The sequence below is a fragment of the Cetorhinus maximus genome, chromosome 1 (genome assembly GCF_964194155.1).
Source record: "Cetorhinus maximus chromosome 1, sCetMax3.hap1.1, whole genome shotgun sequence".
In the NCBI taxonomy this organism is placed as follows: domain Eukaryota; kingdom Metazoa; phylum Chordata; class Chondrichthyes; order Lamniformes; family Cetorhinidae; genus Cetorhinus; species Cetorhinus maximus.
The window spans coordinates 6,265,224-6,280,009 of NC_135879.1; the positions used below are offsets into that span (position 1 = coordinate 6,265,224).

General features: G+C 45.0%; 1 protein-coding gene across 1 annotated transcript in view; it reads left to right on the forward strand.

Annotated features, from left to right (window-relative positions):
* Positions 1-14,786, forward strand: part of LOC144698978 (netrin receptor UNC5C-like) — a 328,929-nt gene that overhangs the window by 280,369 nt on the left and 33,774 nt on the right. The window contains exons 7-8 of the mRNA XM_078570534.1: positions 5,905-6,069; positions 14,679-14,735. Coding sequence (XP_078426660.1) covers positions 5,905-6,069; positions 14,679-14,735 — 222 coding nt within the window. The remainder of the gene's footprint in view (positions 1-5,904; positions 6,070-14,678; positions 14,736-14,786) is intronic.

Sequence of the window (14,786 nt, forward strand, 5' to 3'; positions counted from 1 at the left end):
AAGTGAGAGTGGAAATTGCAGGGCCACTGGCCATAATCTTTCAGTCTTCCCTAGACTCAGGGGTGGTGCCAGAGGTGTGGAGAATTGCAAACATGTTCAAAAAAGGTTGCAAGGATAAGCCCAGCAATTAAAAACCAGTCAGTTTAACTTCAGTGGTGGGGAAGCTTCTAGAAACAATTATTCTGGATAGAATTAATTGTCACATGGAAAAATGTGGGTTTATTGGGAAGAGCCAGTATAGATTTCTTCAGGGAAAATTGTGTTTAAACAACTTGCTGGAGTTTTTTGAAGAAGTAACAGAGAGGGTTGATGAGGATAATGCTGTTAATATGATGTACATGGTCTTCCAAAAGACATTCAATACAGTGCCACACAACAGACTTGTGAGAAAAATTATAGCTCATAGAATAAAAGGGACAGCATCAACAGTCAACCTGCACTCCACGCAGGTAGAAAGCAGGCAACTGACATGTTGTTTTCTGGGTAAACCTACTTTTAACATTACTTTTAATAGTTCCCAATGACAAAAAAGGGTTTGGTAGCACAGTGGTTATGTTACTGGACCAGTAACCCAGACGCCTGAGCTAATGATTCAGAGATGTGAGTTTAAATTTCAACCATAACCACTAGTCCCATTAATGTGCAGCAAGTCCAAGAACGTCTGCACAGGGTCATGCAAGTCAATGTCCACGTTCCAAGCAATAGTCAATGGCTCTTCAGTTTTCTCCATTATTCTACCCCGTCCCTTCCTTCCCAATGCAATGATAGCTCCTTGGACACTAAGGGCTACTCATAGTATCCATGATTTTTTTTCATACATAGGGCAGCATCTATATACCTCAGCCCAATGTTAATATAATGAGGTCCATGCATCTGTGAGAACTATTATTGAATGCATGATGGGAATGGTGTAGGAGAGACTCAAGATATGTTGACGTGTATGGGGGCTTTAACCAGTGAAGGTCGGCCAGTGTGTCATAGTGGTTTGTTGTATGGAGCACAGCTTTTCTGTGAGGTTCAGGTTAACCATTAGAAACCAGAGACTGATGACCCCCCCCCGCAAAAGCAAACAGACCTCCATTCTCTACTTCCAAAAAATGTTCTGTCAAAAAAAAGGCATTCGCTTACATAATTGCTCAGTCACCTTCCTGTCACTGCACTTTTGAATGCTTAAAGTGCTGGTTTAAGGTGTGTGTGTAGGCCCCTCATACCTGAGCAGCTAATGGTTCCCACCCCCCAAAACACGCCTCCCCAAAGACAGTCAACCGCAGCACCTTCCAAACCCACAACCACTACCATCTAGAAGGACAAGGGCAGCAGATAGATGGGAACACCACCACCTGGAAGTTCCCCTCCAAGTCACTCACCATCCTGACTTGGAAATATATCACCGTTCCTTCACTGTCGCTGGGCCAAAATCCTGGAACTGCCTTCCTTTAACAGCACTGTGGGTGTACCTACACCACATGGACTGCAGCGGTTCAAGAAGGTAGCTCACCACCACCTTCTCAAGGGCAATTAGGGATGGGCAATAAATGCTGGCCCAGCCAGTGAAGCCCACACCCCACGAATGGATTAAAAAATTTCGTCTCATCCCTGCAGCTCACCCAGTTATGTTAATCAAGATGGACCTGGAAGCTCCAAGAAAGAGGACGATCCACTCTTGACACAACCACCTCCCACTGGTTCCAATGCCAGATACTAAAATCAGCCTCTACATCTCATAACGCTACACAGCTGTCTTGTCCTGTAGTGCCAGAATGTCCTCCAAGATGATTGAGTTGCAACACTCGTACTCGTCATTGCTCAGTGACTGGTAATATTACAATCTTTGTTCCTGTCCCACTCATTCCATCCACTGCTATCCCCTTGGACTTTGGTAGTAGGTAAACAAACACTGCCTCTTTCTGCTCCTCCTTCAGAGTGAGCAATCACTCGGAAACAAGGCCCTTGCCATTCACTGTCTGGTGATGGACGATTGTACTGTCATCATGGCGTTGACTCAAACTTGGCTGACAGGTGGTGACACCTCACCCCTTACCAGGTCCTCTCTGCCTGGTTGTATGTTATCTCTATCCGATACCACCTTGGTGACGGTGTAACATGCATTCACCGCTTCTCTTACTCCTCTGGCACCTTCTCCTTTACTGAGCTCCTCACCCTGTTTCACCCCTTTCACCTAATCTTTGAAATTCTTGATGTCTCCTGCCCCACCTTCCCAAGCCTCACCCCAGATTTCTCCCTGGTAGTCTTCCCTCCTTTCTTCCCTTGGGCTCTGCACTGAGCATCTTCCTTATCCTCTATCATTCCAACCCCCATCTCCACTCTCTGAGATCCCCTTCTCTTTGAAACCTCTCCCTCATGTAGACTCTCCTTGGTGGGCACTGCCTTGATCTTGCTTTCTCCCATAGTCTCGATCACTGACGATAAGATACAATGTACGACTTAAAAATTTACTCAAACCCCTATTTTGAACAATCTGATTTTCAGTTACTGAGGAAAAAAAATTCAAAGAAGGTTCCAGAAAGAATTTTGAGCAAGGTGCAGGGAAACACAGCCGAATGGGCAGATTTTAGGATGACCAGTTTACATGGGTGATTTTCATTATAAATAAAGGATAGATAGGCAGACACACGCACGCAGGCAGATAGACAGACAGACAGACAGGCTGACTGACAGCGGTTTGGCTTCCTGTGTGCACCACAGGAGAGTGACCAGTGCCCTTGTTTCCATCCACCATCTTTGCTTTCGTTCTGGAGTTTCATCAAGAAAGCCAACCATTTGTTGCGGACACTACATCGCACACTAAATCTGAACACTGGCAAATTTATTTATTTAATTAGCCATTTCGAATTTATTCGTGCAATTTAGTCACCCATGAGCCTAAATGGTTTAATCACAATTTAAAACCTCTTCAAGTCCCTGAGAAACAAAATCCGACCTTAAACTTCAGAACTGGTTTCTTCCTGCGAGTCTGTGACACTGGGGGGGTTGCGTAGATTGCATTGCCTCTAGCTTGTGTTAGGCCCCAGCCCTCCATCCTAGTTAAACAAAGCACCGTGGTGCATCCTTGCCCATGCGAGGCTGGAACTTGGATTCGTGGAAGCCTGTGTGTGAATATTTAATGCCCTCGCATTCCATTCTTGTGTGTTGTTTTCGCCAGGGTGTTAAGACATCGATCTGTGTAAAATAAATACATAGACATCTCCTGTTCGGTGGCTGGACTGGGATATGCAAGGCTTGATTCCACCACAACTCCAGCGGGGAGTGATGTTCCCGGGAAGCTTGTTTGGAGAAAATCCCGGGCTGTGGGCTCACGGTTTCCCACTTGCATTCCCTGCAATTGCTGATCATTGTTGGGAGCGTCGGATCATGGAATCACCCCTATAGTATGAGCAAGGTGGTTTTACAGGAACTTTGCCAACGAGAAATTCTTTTCCTTTGACTGTTTGCTACAGTGTCATTTCTTCATGTGAAAATGTTCCCTCCAATAATTTCAGGATGAGAGTGCGTGGTGGGGACTATCAGTGGAACGCTTTGAAACATAATATTTCAATAAGCTGCAGAAACTGGGATCGTTCTCCCCAAAGCAGAATAGGCTCAAATTAGAGGTGTTCAAAATTTTTGAAAGGTTTTTATGATGTAGAGAGGGAAAAACTGATTCCACGGGCAGACGGGTCAGTAAACAGACAACGTGGACTTAAAATAATTGCCGCAAAAGTCAGGTGACAGTCGATGAGCGTTATTTTTTAGGCAGTGAGTTCTGACCTGGAATGCGCTGCCTGAAAGGGTGGTGGAAGCTGATTCAATAGTATCTTTCAAAAGGGGATTGAAGATACGGGTGAAGGGAAAAGTATTGATGGGCTATATGAAAGAGCGGAGCGAATGGGACTAATCGGACAGTGCTTCCTGAGAACCGGCATGAGCCCGATGGGCAGAATGGCCTCTTTATATGCTGCAAGATTCTACAGGGTGTGCATGGTGCAATGTGGAATGAACTCTACAGGTTACAACTGGGCAGGGGGTTCATGTTTTAGATTAAAATTGGTGCCACAAAGGGCAAGAGACACTTAAACAACTCGTGGGAGCTGCCTTTTGTCTCTTTTTTAGAAATGTTTTTGAAAGCCTTTTCCATTTATGCTGAAGAAGAAAATTCATGCGACCTCACTTGACCCATGAAGGTTCTTCACCGCGGTTCTGTGTCTGATGTTCTGAATCTCCCAGCCTCCATCGAAGGGCTTTTCAAGATGGCCTCCAATTACCTGCTAGGAACCAGGGTTGCCAACACTCCAGGATTACCCTGCAGCCTCCAGGAGTTCAAGGTGGATCTCCAGGAGGAAAATCATAGGGGCATTTAATAAAAAATTTATATTTTCATTGAACACTTCTGTTCGCTAGCTATTAAAAAAAAAACCCATCGGAGATGGGGGGCGGAAAAGAGACTGTTTCACTAACAGTCAAGTATCATCCAATCAGATAATAAATTGGGCAATAATTGACTTTATGATTGGCCGTGGGAAGGTGGGCACCTCTAGGATGGACCAATGGCGGGAGTGTGGGGGCAAGTCATGTGATGACACCTCCAGGAATATGCCCAACCCCAGTTGGCAACCCTAATGGAGATGGGAGGATAGATAATCATTTACTTGTATCAACTAGTTTAAGCACTCATATGAAGAATTCTTACATATCAGTACAAGAAAGTGATTTCAGGCTGACCCCCTATGTCCTTGGTGTAATGTAGTAGGCACAGGTTTCTGGGATTTATCTTCCTTTTCCTTCTGGAGCAGGTTGGAGCCAATAACACAACCTCCACCTTCAGCACTGCTGAATACCCAAGCTCTACGCCGGATCCCCCTGGGTGGCCAGCAGTGAGGGGACACCTCTCCCATCCCCAGCCTCGGGTAATTCCCCTCACACAGGGAGCGTGCTAAAGTGGTTGGCGATTTGCTTTGGTGCTCATAGCCATTGCTTTGCAATAATCGCGTGAAACAGACGATATTAGATCTGATTCGAAAGAAAAATTGGAAGAGGTACAGAGCAAGGAGTCAATCCGATATGGCCCATTTCAGCACCGTTGGCAAAAAGCTGTCAATTTTTCCCCGTGAGCTTGTTTTTAAACTTGCAGAATGGCTCTGCCAGGAGTCTCCACTATCACAGCGGATGCTCATTAATCCTTCTTTATTAAACACCGGCTCCTAACGCAACGCAACACTCGCAGATATATTTGTAAAAGCAAAATGCCGCTGATGCTGGAAATCTAAAATAAGAACAAAAACTGCTGGAAAAGTTCAGTAGGCCATGCAGCATCTATGGAGAGAAACAGCATTGTCATTTCAGGCCGTTACCCTTTCACCAGAACGTCTTCCAAATATATTCATTGACTTCGCCGATTGATCTGCACAATTTCGGCATCATTAGTGCTTTAACCCAAAGATCTCTCACGTCTACCAATGGGCGAGGGCAAAGCAATAGTCTCTTTCAGATCTGAGGAATCCACCCCCCACCCCACACCCCACCTGATAAATGGATCCCAGCCAGATGGTCAGGTATAAACCTAGATACAGATCATTTTCTTAATAGTAGGTTTATTCACAGAATGCAGCATTACATGCCTCAGTCTCCTACCTACCAACCCCCAATGTTCCAGCAGTCCCTTTTTATATGTGCTCAAGGTACTTAATCAATCAATACCCTCCACCTGTTTATCCTTAACTTTAACAATACAATTAACGTAACATTAACACCGTGGAATCGGATCATTTACCACTTCCCCCTCCCCAAGTAAGGATGCAGCTGAGTTTGTTCATGTGGAACCCACTCATCTCCCCCTACCCTCCCCGCCACAACACCTCCTTCCTTATCATACTTATGTACTGATGTTTTTCTCTTGTCGAACTGTAGTTGATGGTGGGTGGACGGAATGGAGCAAATGGTCACCGTGTGGGACGGAATGCATGCACTGGCGGAGGAGGGAGTGCACAGCCCCTGCCCCTAAAACCGGCGGGAAGGATTGTCAAGGACCGGTATTAGACTCCAAAAACTGCACTGACGGCCTATGCATGCAAAGTAAGTGAGGAGGCGGGAGATCCTACCTTGATTGCAACAACTGAAGTGCTCACGCGTTTAACCCTTTCCACCTCCGACTTTCTGCCCTCCACCTCTCTCGCCCTAATCCCTGTTCTAATACTATTAGCCCCTTGGCACATTCCTATCCTCTCCTCTGCTTTTGCTATGTGTCAACACTTTTTTTAAAAAAGAAAGACTAGCATTTATATAGCGCCTTTTGCAACTTCCAAGAGAACTTGAGAAGACTGCGAGGAGATGTGATAAGGGTGGTCACAATCATGAGGGGTCTGGACAAAGTAGCTAAGCAGAAAATGTCCCCATTGGTGGCGGAAGGATCAAGAGGCAGAAGACATGGCTTAGGGTGATTGGCAAAAGAAGCAATAGCAACATGAGGAAAATCTTTTTTACACATGATCTGGAATGCACTGCCTGAGAGTGTGGTGGGGGCAGAGACAATCGAGGTCTTCAAAAGAGAATCAGATAATTACCTGAAGAAAAATAATTTGCGGGGCTACAGAGAGCTGGCATGGACACAGTGGGTCGAATGGTCTCCTTCTGTGCTCTAACCATTCTATGGTTCAAGACCCCTCCAAAGGGCTTTGCAGCCAGTGAATTACTTTTGGATGTTTGGTCGCTGTTATAATGTTGGGAGATGCAGCAGCCAATTTGCGCACAGCAAGACAACTTGGTGTGTGTGAGTTGGGACGCGTGAGAGGAACAAGTACAACCAGAAGTTGGCTACCGGCCCCAACTGTGTACAGCACCCATAACGTATTCGGGACCCTTTCTGTTCTGCATCCTTGGGCCTAAAGGCTTTACCCTGGTGAAGAGCCAGGGTTAAAGAGATGATTTTTTTTTAAATTCATTCACGGGATGTGGGCTTCGCTGGCCAGGCCAGCATTCATTGCCCTTCCCCAGTTGCTCTTGAGAAGGTGGGGGTGAGCTGCCTTCTTGAAGTGCTGCAGTCCACATGATGTAGGTACACCCACAGCGCTGTTAGGGAGGGAGTTCATGATTCATGATCAGGTGATCCCTGCAGCTTTCCCGTGGCAATGACTCATTGTTAAATCCACATTCTCTGATTGTAGTACAAGCCTCTTAAAGGTTCAATGTCACACTCCTCAAAATATGTGACTAATTCTTTTAGGTGTAACAATAAGTATGAATGTTAGCCTTCCCTCAGTGAGTTACACTCTTCCCAGAAGATTATTGGTTCAAGCCCCACTCCAGCAGCTTGAGCGCATCATCTGGGCTGAAACTCCAGTGCTGTTCTTTGGATGAAACGTTAAACTGAGGTCCCTGGCTTCCCTCTCAAGTGGATAGAAACTATTCCCTGCCTCTATTTCGAAGGAGATCAGGAGAGTCCTCGCCGGAGTCCTGACCAATATTTATCCATCAACCAGCAGCACCAGAAACTGATTAATTGATCATTTATCTCATTGTGGTTTGCGGGATCTTGCTATGCACAAATTGGCTGCCATGTTGGCTGCACTTCAAAGGTATTTCATTGGCTGCCAAGTGCTTTGGGGGCATTGTGAAAGGCGCTTTAGAAATGCAAGTCTTTGTTCCTTTTCCTTCATCTGCCTCTCCCGTTGTGAATGTTGATGAAGTGTAAAACTCTGCCAAGCGCAGACTAGGAAATAAACAGTAATGGATATTTATAGATCTTTAAGAAAGAAACAGTATTTTTTCATCAGGTTTTGCAAGTTACAAATCACAAACTTTCTCTCTTATCCGTGGAAACATGTGACACGACTTTGAGAAAAGATACAAGTTAGAATGTGATATCTTCAATCAAATCCTCCCTTCCAAACAAATGTAAATCTTACAGCTTCAATTGCTGTGAGCTTTCATTTACAAACAGCCGCATTACTCTTGTGTCTCTGTGGGTGGTGCTGCTGAGCGTGTAGATGGTCCTGGGTTTCTTCACTGCTTTGTGGTACTGATGACCTGAGATAAGCGCTGCGATTTTATTAAAAGCTATTCCCCTCTCAGATATTCAGCTTTCCAGCCCTTATCACAGTCACTGTGAAGGTCGTGGGGTGGGGAAATGTATTGGGCCAGGGGAAAGTGTCAGCCCTGACTCACCTCTGCGTCAGAAGGTTGTGGGCATCAGTCCCACTCCAGGACCTGAGCACAACAATCTTGGCTGATGCCGCAGTGCAGTACTGAGGGAGTGCTGCACTGTCGGGGATGGCACCTTTCGAATGAGCTGTTAAACTGAGGCCCTGACATTCCTCTGAGGTGGACACAAAAGATCCCATGGCACTATTTCAAAGAAGAGCAAGGGAGTTCTCCCCGATGTCTCGGGACCAATATTTATCCCTCAATCAACATGACAAAACAGGTTATCTGGTCATTATCACATTGCTGTTTGTGAGAGCTTGTTGTCTGCAAATTAGCTGCCACATTTCCTACATTACAACAGCGACTACACTTCAAAAATACTTCAATGCCTGTAAAATGCTTTTCGATGTCCAATGGCCATGAAAAGCGTCTTTTTATAAAAATCCTAGGGCACTTAATTTGTCACTCTTGAGGGGCATGGGCAATATTTGTGAAGAATTTGTTTTTCATGCCTGACAAAGTCCTGTTCCTGGATTTAGTTAAGCTATTGAAACATGTCATTGAGAGGAGAGGAGAATCAGGCCACAGTGATCGTTTAAGCATTAATGCATCATTGTAGAACAGGGGCTTTAAAGAATCAGAACTGCCCATCCCCCACATTCAGAGAGCGTCCTGGAAACCATTCATACTATCCCTCATTGTCTTACCAAGCCCTAAGGTCGTAAAAGTTGCTATATAAATGCCAACTCTTTCTTCCTTTTCATGCCCTGTAAGCACAGGAACTTCCAATCCAAGGTTAGGATCATCTTGGCTGAATAGGCTGGGGCTGAGATCACAGACAAGAGACTAACATCTCTTTCAGGTGAAATGCATTGAGCAGCTGCCTAACGCAGAGAATATTAATGTCAGAATCAATAAAAAAATAGAACATTCTGGAAATGCTCAGCAGGTCAGGCAACATCTGCGGAGAGGGAAACAGAGTTAATATGTCAGGTTGACAACTCTTCATCAGAACTAGAATCACTTGGAGATTGAATGTTTTGAAAAAAGAATGTGCAAGGTTACAGGCATAAGGCGGGGGCGGGGTGGGTGGTGGTGGGACTAAGTAGAATGCTCTGTCAGAGAGCCAGTGCAGACTTGTTGGGCCGAATGGCCTCCTTCTGCTCTGTAAAATTCCCGTGATCCTGTGAAGTAAGTACAGAGGCTGGGAGAGGGGAGGAAAGCACAAAAGGGATGTCGTGCGATTGGGCAGAGACACAAAAGGGATGATGGTGCAAGGTAAAGACAAGCAAAAAAAAACAAAAGATGGGTCCAGAGGACATAAACGTCATTGCGAACTCCACTTTCATCTGGTATGAGAGATCGCTCAGCCTCCAAACCTGATTGTCGCTCTTGTGAGCAATGAAGGGTTAAATGTTGAATCACAGCGAGCTCAAATCCATTTGCCACTTAAAACCCTTTCAAGTGTCTATGAGCCGCAGGTTTCTGCTAAAATACCTTTAAATTTTACATCTGCTAATGTTTATAGTTGAAGATTATTTTTGATTCATAACATGAAATTTTGTTCAAAGGAAGCTTTGAATTTTGCATAAATAATTGAGCTGTTTAAGGCAGCTCTTTTATGTATTTAATCCGTATAATCTATTCAGAATTACATAAAAATTTACAGCGCAGAAACAAACCATTCAAACCAGTTGGTCTACGTCGACCAGCACCTTCTCAAGGACAGTTAGGGGTGGGCAATAAATGCTGGGCCTAGCCAGCGACGCCCACATCCTCTAAATTAATTTTTTAAAAAGTTTATGCCTCCTCCCAACCCTACTTCACCTTTCCCATCCCATCACCGTATCCTCCTGTTCCTTTCTGCCTCATATACTTCGTGAGATTCCCCTCGAAGGCATCTATGCTACTCACCTCAACCACTCCATATGGTACGAGATGTGTGTAACACCCTATAAGTTAAAGTGAAGGAGAAATACACAGCAGTGGTGCTAGTTGATGTGGTTTTACCTCTTATAGTGGGTTTATCTAGGAGGTCTGGTGGCACAGTGGGCAGCACCCTGGCCTCTGAGCCATAGCTTCAGGTTACAATATGCACAGCAGCTCAGACTCTGGGGAAGGGGAGAGAGGGGTATGCTAGACGGCCATCGTGGAGCAGATTGGTGCCAACCGCAAAGGGTTTGATCCTCGTTTCGGCTGGGTTGGGATTTGGGACCTGTCTCCTTTCCCCACCTGGTATGGAGGTCGTGGGCACTGGTGGAATGGACCTGCCTTTTGGGCAGGGAACTGAAGATGGTGTGAGTTTACAGTCAGTTACAATGCTCAGGAGAGCGGGCAGAGCATGTGGCACTAAACCGTGCTGTTTTACTGTTGAAAGCAAGCCAAGGTGTTCACTCTCCATGGATGGCACTACACCCATTCCCAGATCCCAGTCTGCCTCATAAAGCCCAACTTGGTCAGACAGAACCATTTTGAAGTATGTTTACTCCCACCTCAGACTGGGTGTTGTGATCTGGAATGCACTGTCTGAAAGTGGTGAGGGAAGCAGATTCAAAAGTAACTTTCAAAAGAAAATTGGACAAATAGGAAAATAGGAGTAGGCCATTTGGCCCCTTGAGCCTGCTCCACCATTCAATAAGATCATAGCTGATCTGGTTGTGGTCTCAGCTCTCCATTGCTTCCTGGGGAAAATAATTCCACATACTAACCACCCTTTGAGAGAAAAAGTTTCTCCTCATCTCGGCCTTAAAAGGGAGCCCTCTTATTTTTAAACTATGTCCCCTAGTTTTAACCTTCCCCACGAGAGGAAACATCCTCCGATTATTCACCCTATCAAGTCCTCTCAGGATCTTACATGGTACTTTCAACTACTTGGAAAGGAGACATTTGCAGGGCCACGGGGGAAAGGGCAGAGGGAGAGGGGGATTAAATGGGTAGTTCTTTCAAAGAGCCAGCATAGGCATGATGGGCTGAATGGCCACCTTCTGCACTGTAAGATCTTCTGGCTGCAGGAGGAGTATAGCTTCTGAGTCCGAGATCGGGAGGGGTAAATCAGCCTGGATTTCTGCTCCAGATTACAGGTGTTAAGTTTGATGGATGGAATTAAGGGAAGAAATAAAAGCTTGCGGTAGAATGAGGCCTATCACAAAGCCAGACTATCCCAAAGCGCTTTAAAACTAATGGAATATTTCTGAAGTGTAGTCACAGTTATAATGTAGGAACCACCGCAGCCAACTGGTACATGGCAAGCTCTCACAAACAGCACAAGATAAATGACCAGATAGATTGTTTTAAGTAAAGGAAGAATACTGTGGATGCTGGAAATCTAAAATAAAAACAGAAAGCGCTGGGAAAAACCCAGCAGGTCTGGCAGCAGCTGTGGAGAGGGAAACAGAGTTAACGTTTCAAGTCCAATATGACTATTCTTTAGAGTTCTGAAGAAGAGTCATATTGGACCAGAAGCACTAACTCTGTTTCCCTCTCCACAGATGCTGCCAGACCTGCTTGGGTTTTTCCCAGCGCTTTCTGTTTTTATGTTAAACTGTTTTGAGTGTTGGCTGAGGTTTAAATGTTAACCAGGGAGAATGCCTTTGCTATTTGCCAAAATAGTGCCACAGGAATCATATCCACCAAGGAGGGCAGATGGGGGCTCAGTTTCATGTCTCTTCTGAAGAACAGCTCTTCAGACAGTGCAGCACTCCCTCAGTACTGCATTGGGATGGTCAACCAATATTGTGCGCTGATATCTCCAGAGTGGGACATGAAACCCATGACCTTCTCCCTCAGAGAAACAAGCACTACATTACTAAGCCACAGCTGACACAGATATAGATCAACCACAATATAATTGAATGGCAGAACAGGCACGAGGGGCTGAATGGCCTCCTGCTGTTCCTATGTTCCTCTTAGCATATCTGTGGTGGAAATTGTACATGTAGATACCAGGTGATGGCCAGAATCATTGCAATGCCACCCATGGGAAAGCAGCACACCAAATGCCCTATTTCTGGGCACTTGAGAAACTGTATCCAAAAGGGCAAAAAGACGAGGGAAAGGAAACTAAGGCAGTTCTTAACAGCTCTCCTCTGTAACTGCTTCTTGCCTGGTTTCTAAAGCTAAACTTTCTTAAGTTACAAATCCATAGCAGCACGTTAAACTTGCAGTGTCAAAAATATCGATCCAAATTAAATGTCGCTGGGCAAGGAAGCGTTGGTCATTCCGAAATGCTGATTAGAACGACATATCCCGGGGAGATGTGAGACAGAGAGAGAACGGGGGGGGGAGGAGAGAAAATCGAGGCAGGAGCCAGCTTAGGTTGCCAACCCTCCAGCATTACCCTGGCAGCCCCAGAATGGAAGATTCTAAATCTCCTAGCCATGTTACTGTACTGAGCAACATCCAGGAGGAAAGTCATTGTGTGGGGGGGAATGGAAGGACAGATGGCATTAAAATTCACAGCCTTTGAATACTTTTGTTCTATTCATTGGAAATAGATGGGGAAACAAAGGGCTTTTTGACCAGGCAGGGTAGTTGCACATGGGTAATTGTGTGATGAAATCTCTCGGAATATGTCCAACTAGAGTTGGCAGCCTAGGAGTGATGGGCTGCCTCATTACCCTAACAGCTGAAGATTAATGCTTAGACCTGAGTGACTCCTAACAATAAAAAAAAAGACCATTTTTAAAATAATAGATCAAGATATAATACACATAATATAATACAGCATTGAATGTATTCCTGGATATAGTGTCACATGACCTTCCACTTCCAACCCCAACAGTCTGGCCATCCTACGACGCCCCACTTACAGCCAATAGGAACGCAAATAGACCTTCATTATCCGATTGGATGATCACGACTGTCAGTCAAACAATCCTTTTCCTCGCCTCCAATTCTTTTCAAAATGAATAAATGGAAATGTTCAAAGCAAATAATCAACTATTGTGCGGCTATCCAATTGTGTTCAGTTCTGGGAACCGCACGTTGGGAAGGATATGACGGCTTTAGAGAGGGTGCAGAAAAGATTCACGAGAATGGGTCCGGGGATGAGGGACCTCAGCTGTGTGGATAGATTGAAGAAGCTCGGCGTGTTCTCCTCAGAGAAGAGAAGGTTCAGAAGAGATTTGATAGAGATATTCAAAATCATAAAGGGCCTGGGCAGAGTAGATAGAGAGAAACTGTTCCCACTGGTGGAAGTGTCGAGAACCAGACCCCACCGATTTAAGGTGATTGGTAAAAGAACCAACAGCAACATGAGAAAAGACTTCTTTATGCAGCAAGTGGTTAGGATCTGGAATGCCCTGCCTGAGAGGTGGTGGAGGCAGATTCAGCTGTGGCTTTCAAAAGGAAATTGGATAAACACCTGAAGAGACAGAAAATCACACAGGGAAAGGGCAGGTGAGTGGGAGCAACTAAATTGTTCTTGCTGAGGGCCAGCACGGACTGGAAGGGCCGAATAGCCTCCTTCTGTGATGTAACCATTCGATATTCTATTCATGCTCTAGAACAACCATCTAGTAGTGTGTTTGGGCCCATAAATCCAAAGTCAGACTCCCGGTAACATTCCTAGAACACTCCTTCTCTCTCCCCATAGTCTGGGAAATGATCAGACCGTACAATCTTGTGACTCAACACCCACCACTTTCTCAGCAGCCTGGAGAATTCAACATTTTGTTAATTGGAACAAAGTTATGAAGCGTCTTGGTGTATTAGTTAGCATGGTGTCCTCATGGCAATTTATTGGCTCCCCAGCAATGCTACATAGCAATGCTGTTTAAATCGCGTTGAACCCTTGTCACTATCTCGAGGCTGCCTCGAAGCCCATGAAAGTATTTCACTCTTCCCTTTTATTTCCTCAACAGTGGCGATTAATCGAAGAGAAGGTCATTTCCTCACGTATATCATTGTTAACAATTCCCTGCCATTTTCTCATCTTCTTGAAAGACTTTGGAAAGGTTTTCCACAGCCCTACTCCCCTCCCCGCAGCACAAACTGCTGCAGATGTCACGATGGATTCATTCCGATTAGAAGGACATTAAACTTAACGAGGAGGGGCCCCACAGGAGCTGGCTTATAGAGACCCCTTGATGACGGGTCTTTAACCTGTGGTCTCAGGGCACCAGTCCTCTGCACAAACTCAGCCGGTGTGATTATATAACATTTGGCCGGATTATCTCCACACATGTGCTCGGGGACGGGGAGCATATGGCTACATCAGGGTCCTAAAAAAGCTTATACATATGCTAATGCCCATTGACATTGAAAGCAATTCCCTCCATTAGATGGCCCATAGAAGGGTTGGAACACTCTTTTCAATTGCCTGCATGACACCTAGTTCAACATCAGAATACAATCAGCCTAGTCATTACATTTTAATGGGTCAAATAAAATCCAATCAGCCGCACTTAGAGCCCCACTGATTAGGAGATTTTGATACAAGTGTTTCCGGAGGCTAGCTGATTGTCATTTTATACTTGTTTGTGTTTATGAACCCTTAATTTTTTTTCATCCATTTTTCTTTTGTTTTGCATATTTTCTTTAAGGTTTATTTTATCAAATTTCCACAGAACAGAAAGGCCGCTCAGACTTTGGATATTCCTGTAAGTTTGTTTTTTCCCCTTTGTGTTTTTTTGTTCTTAAGTTTGTGTTAA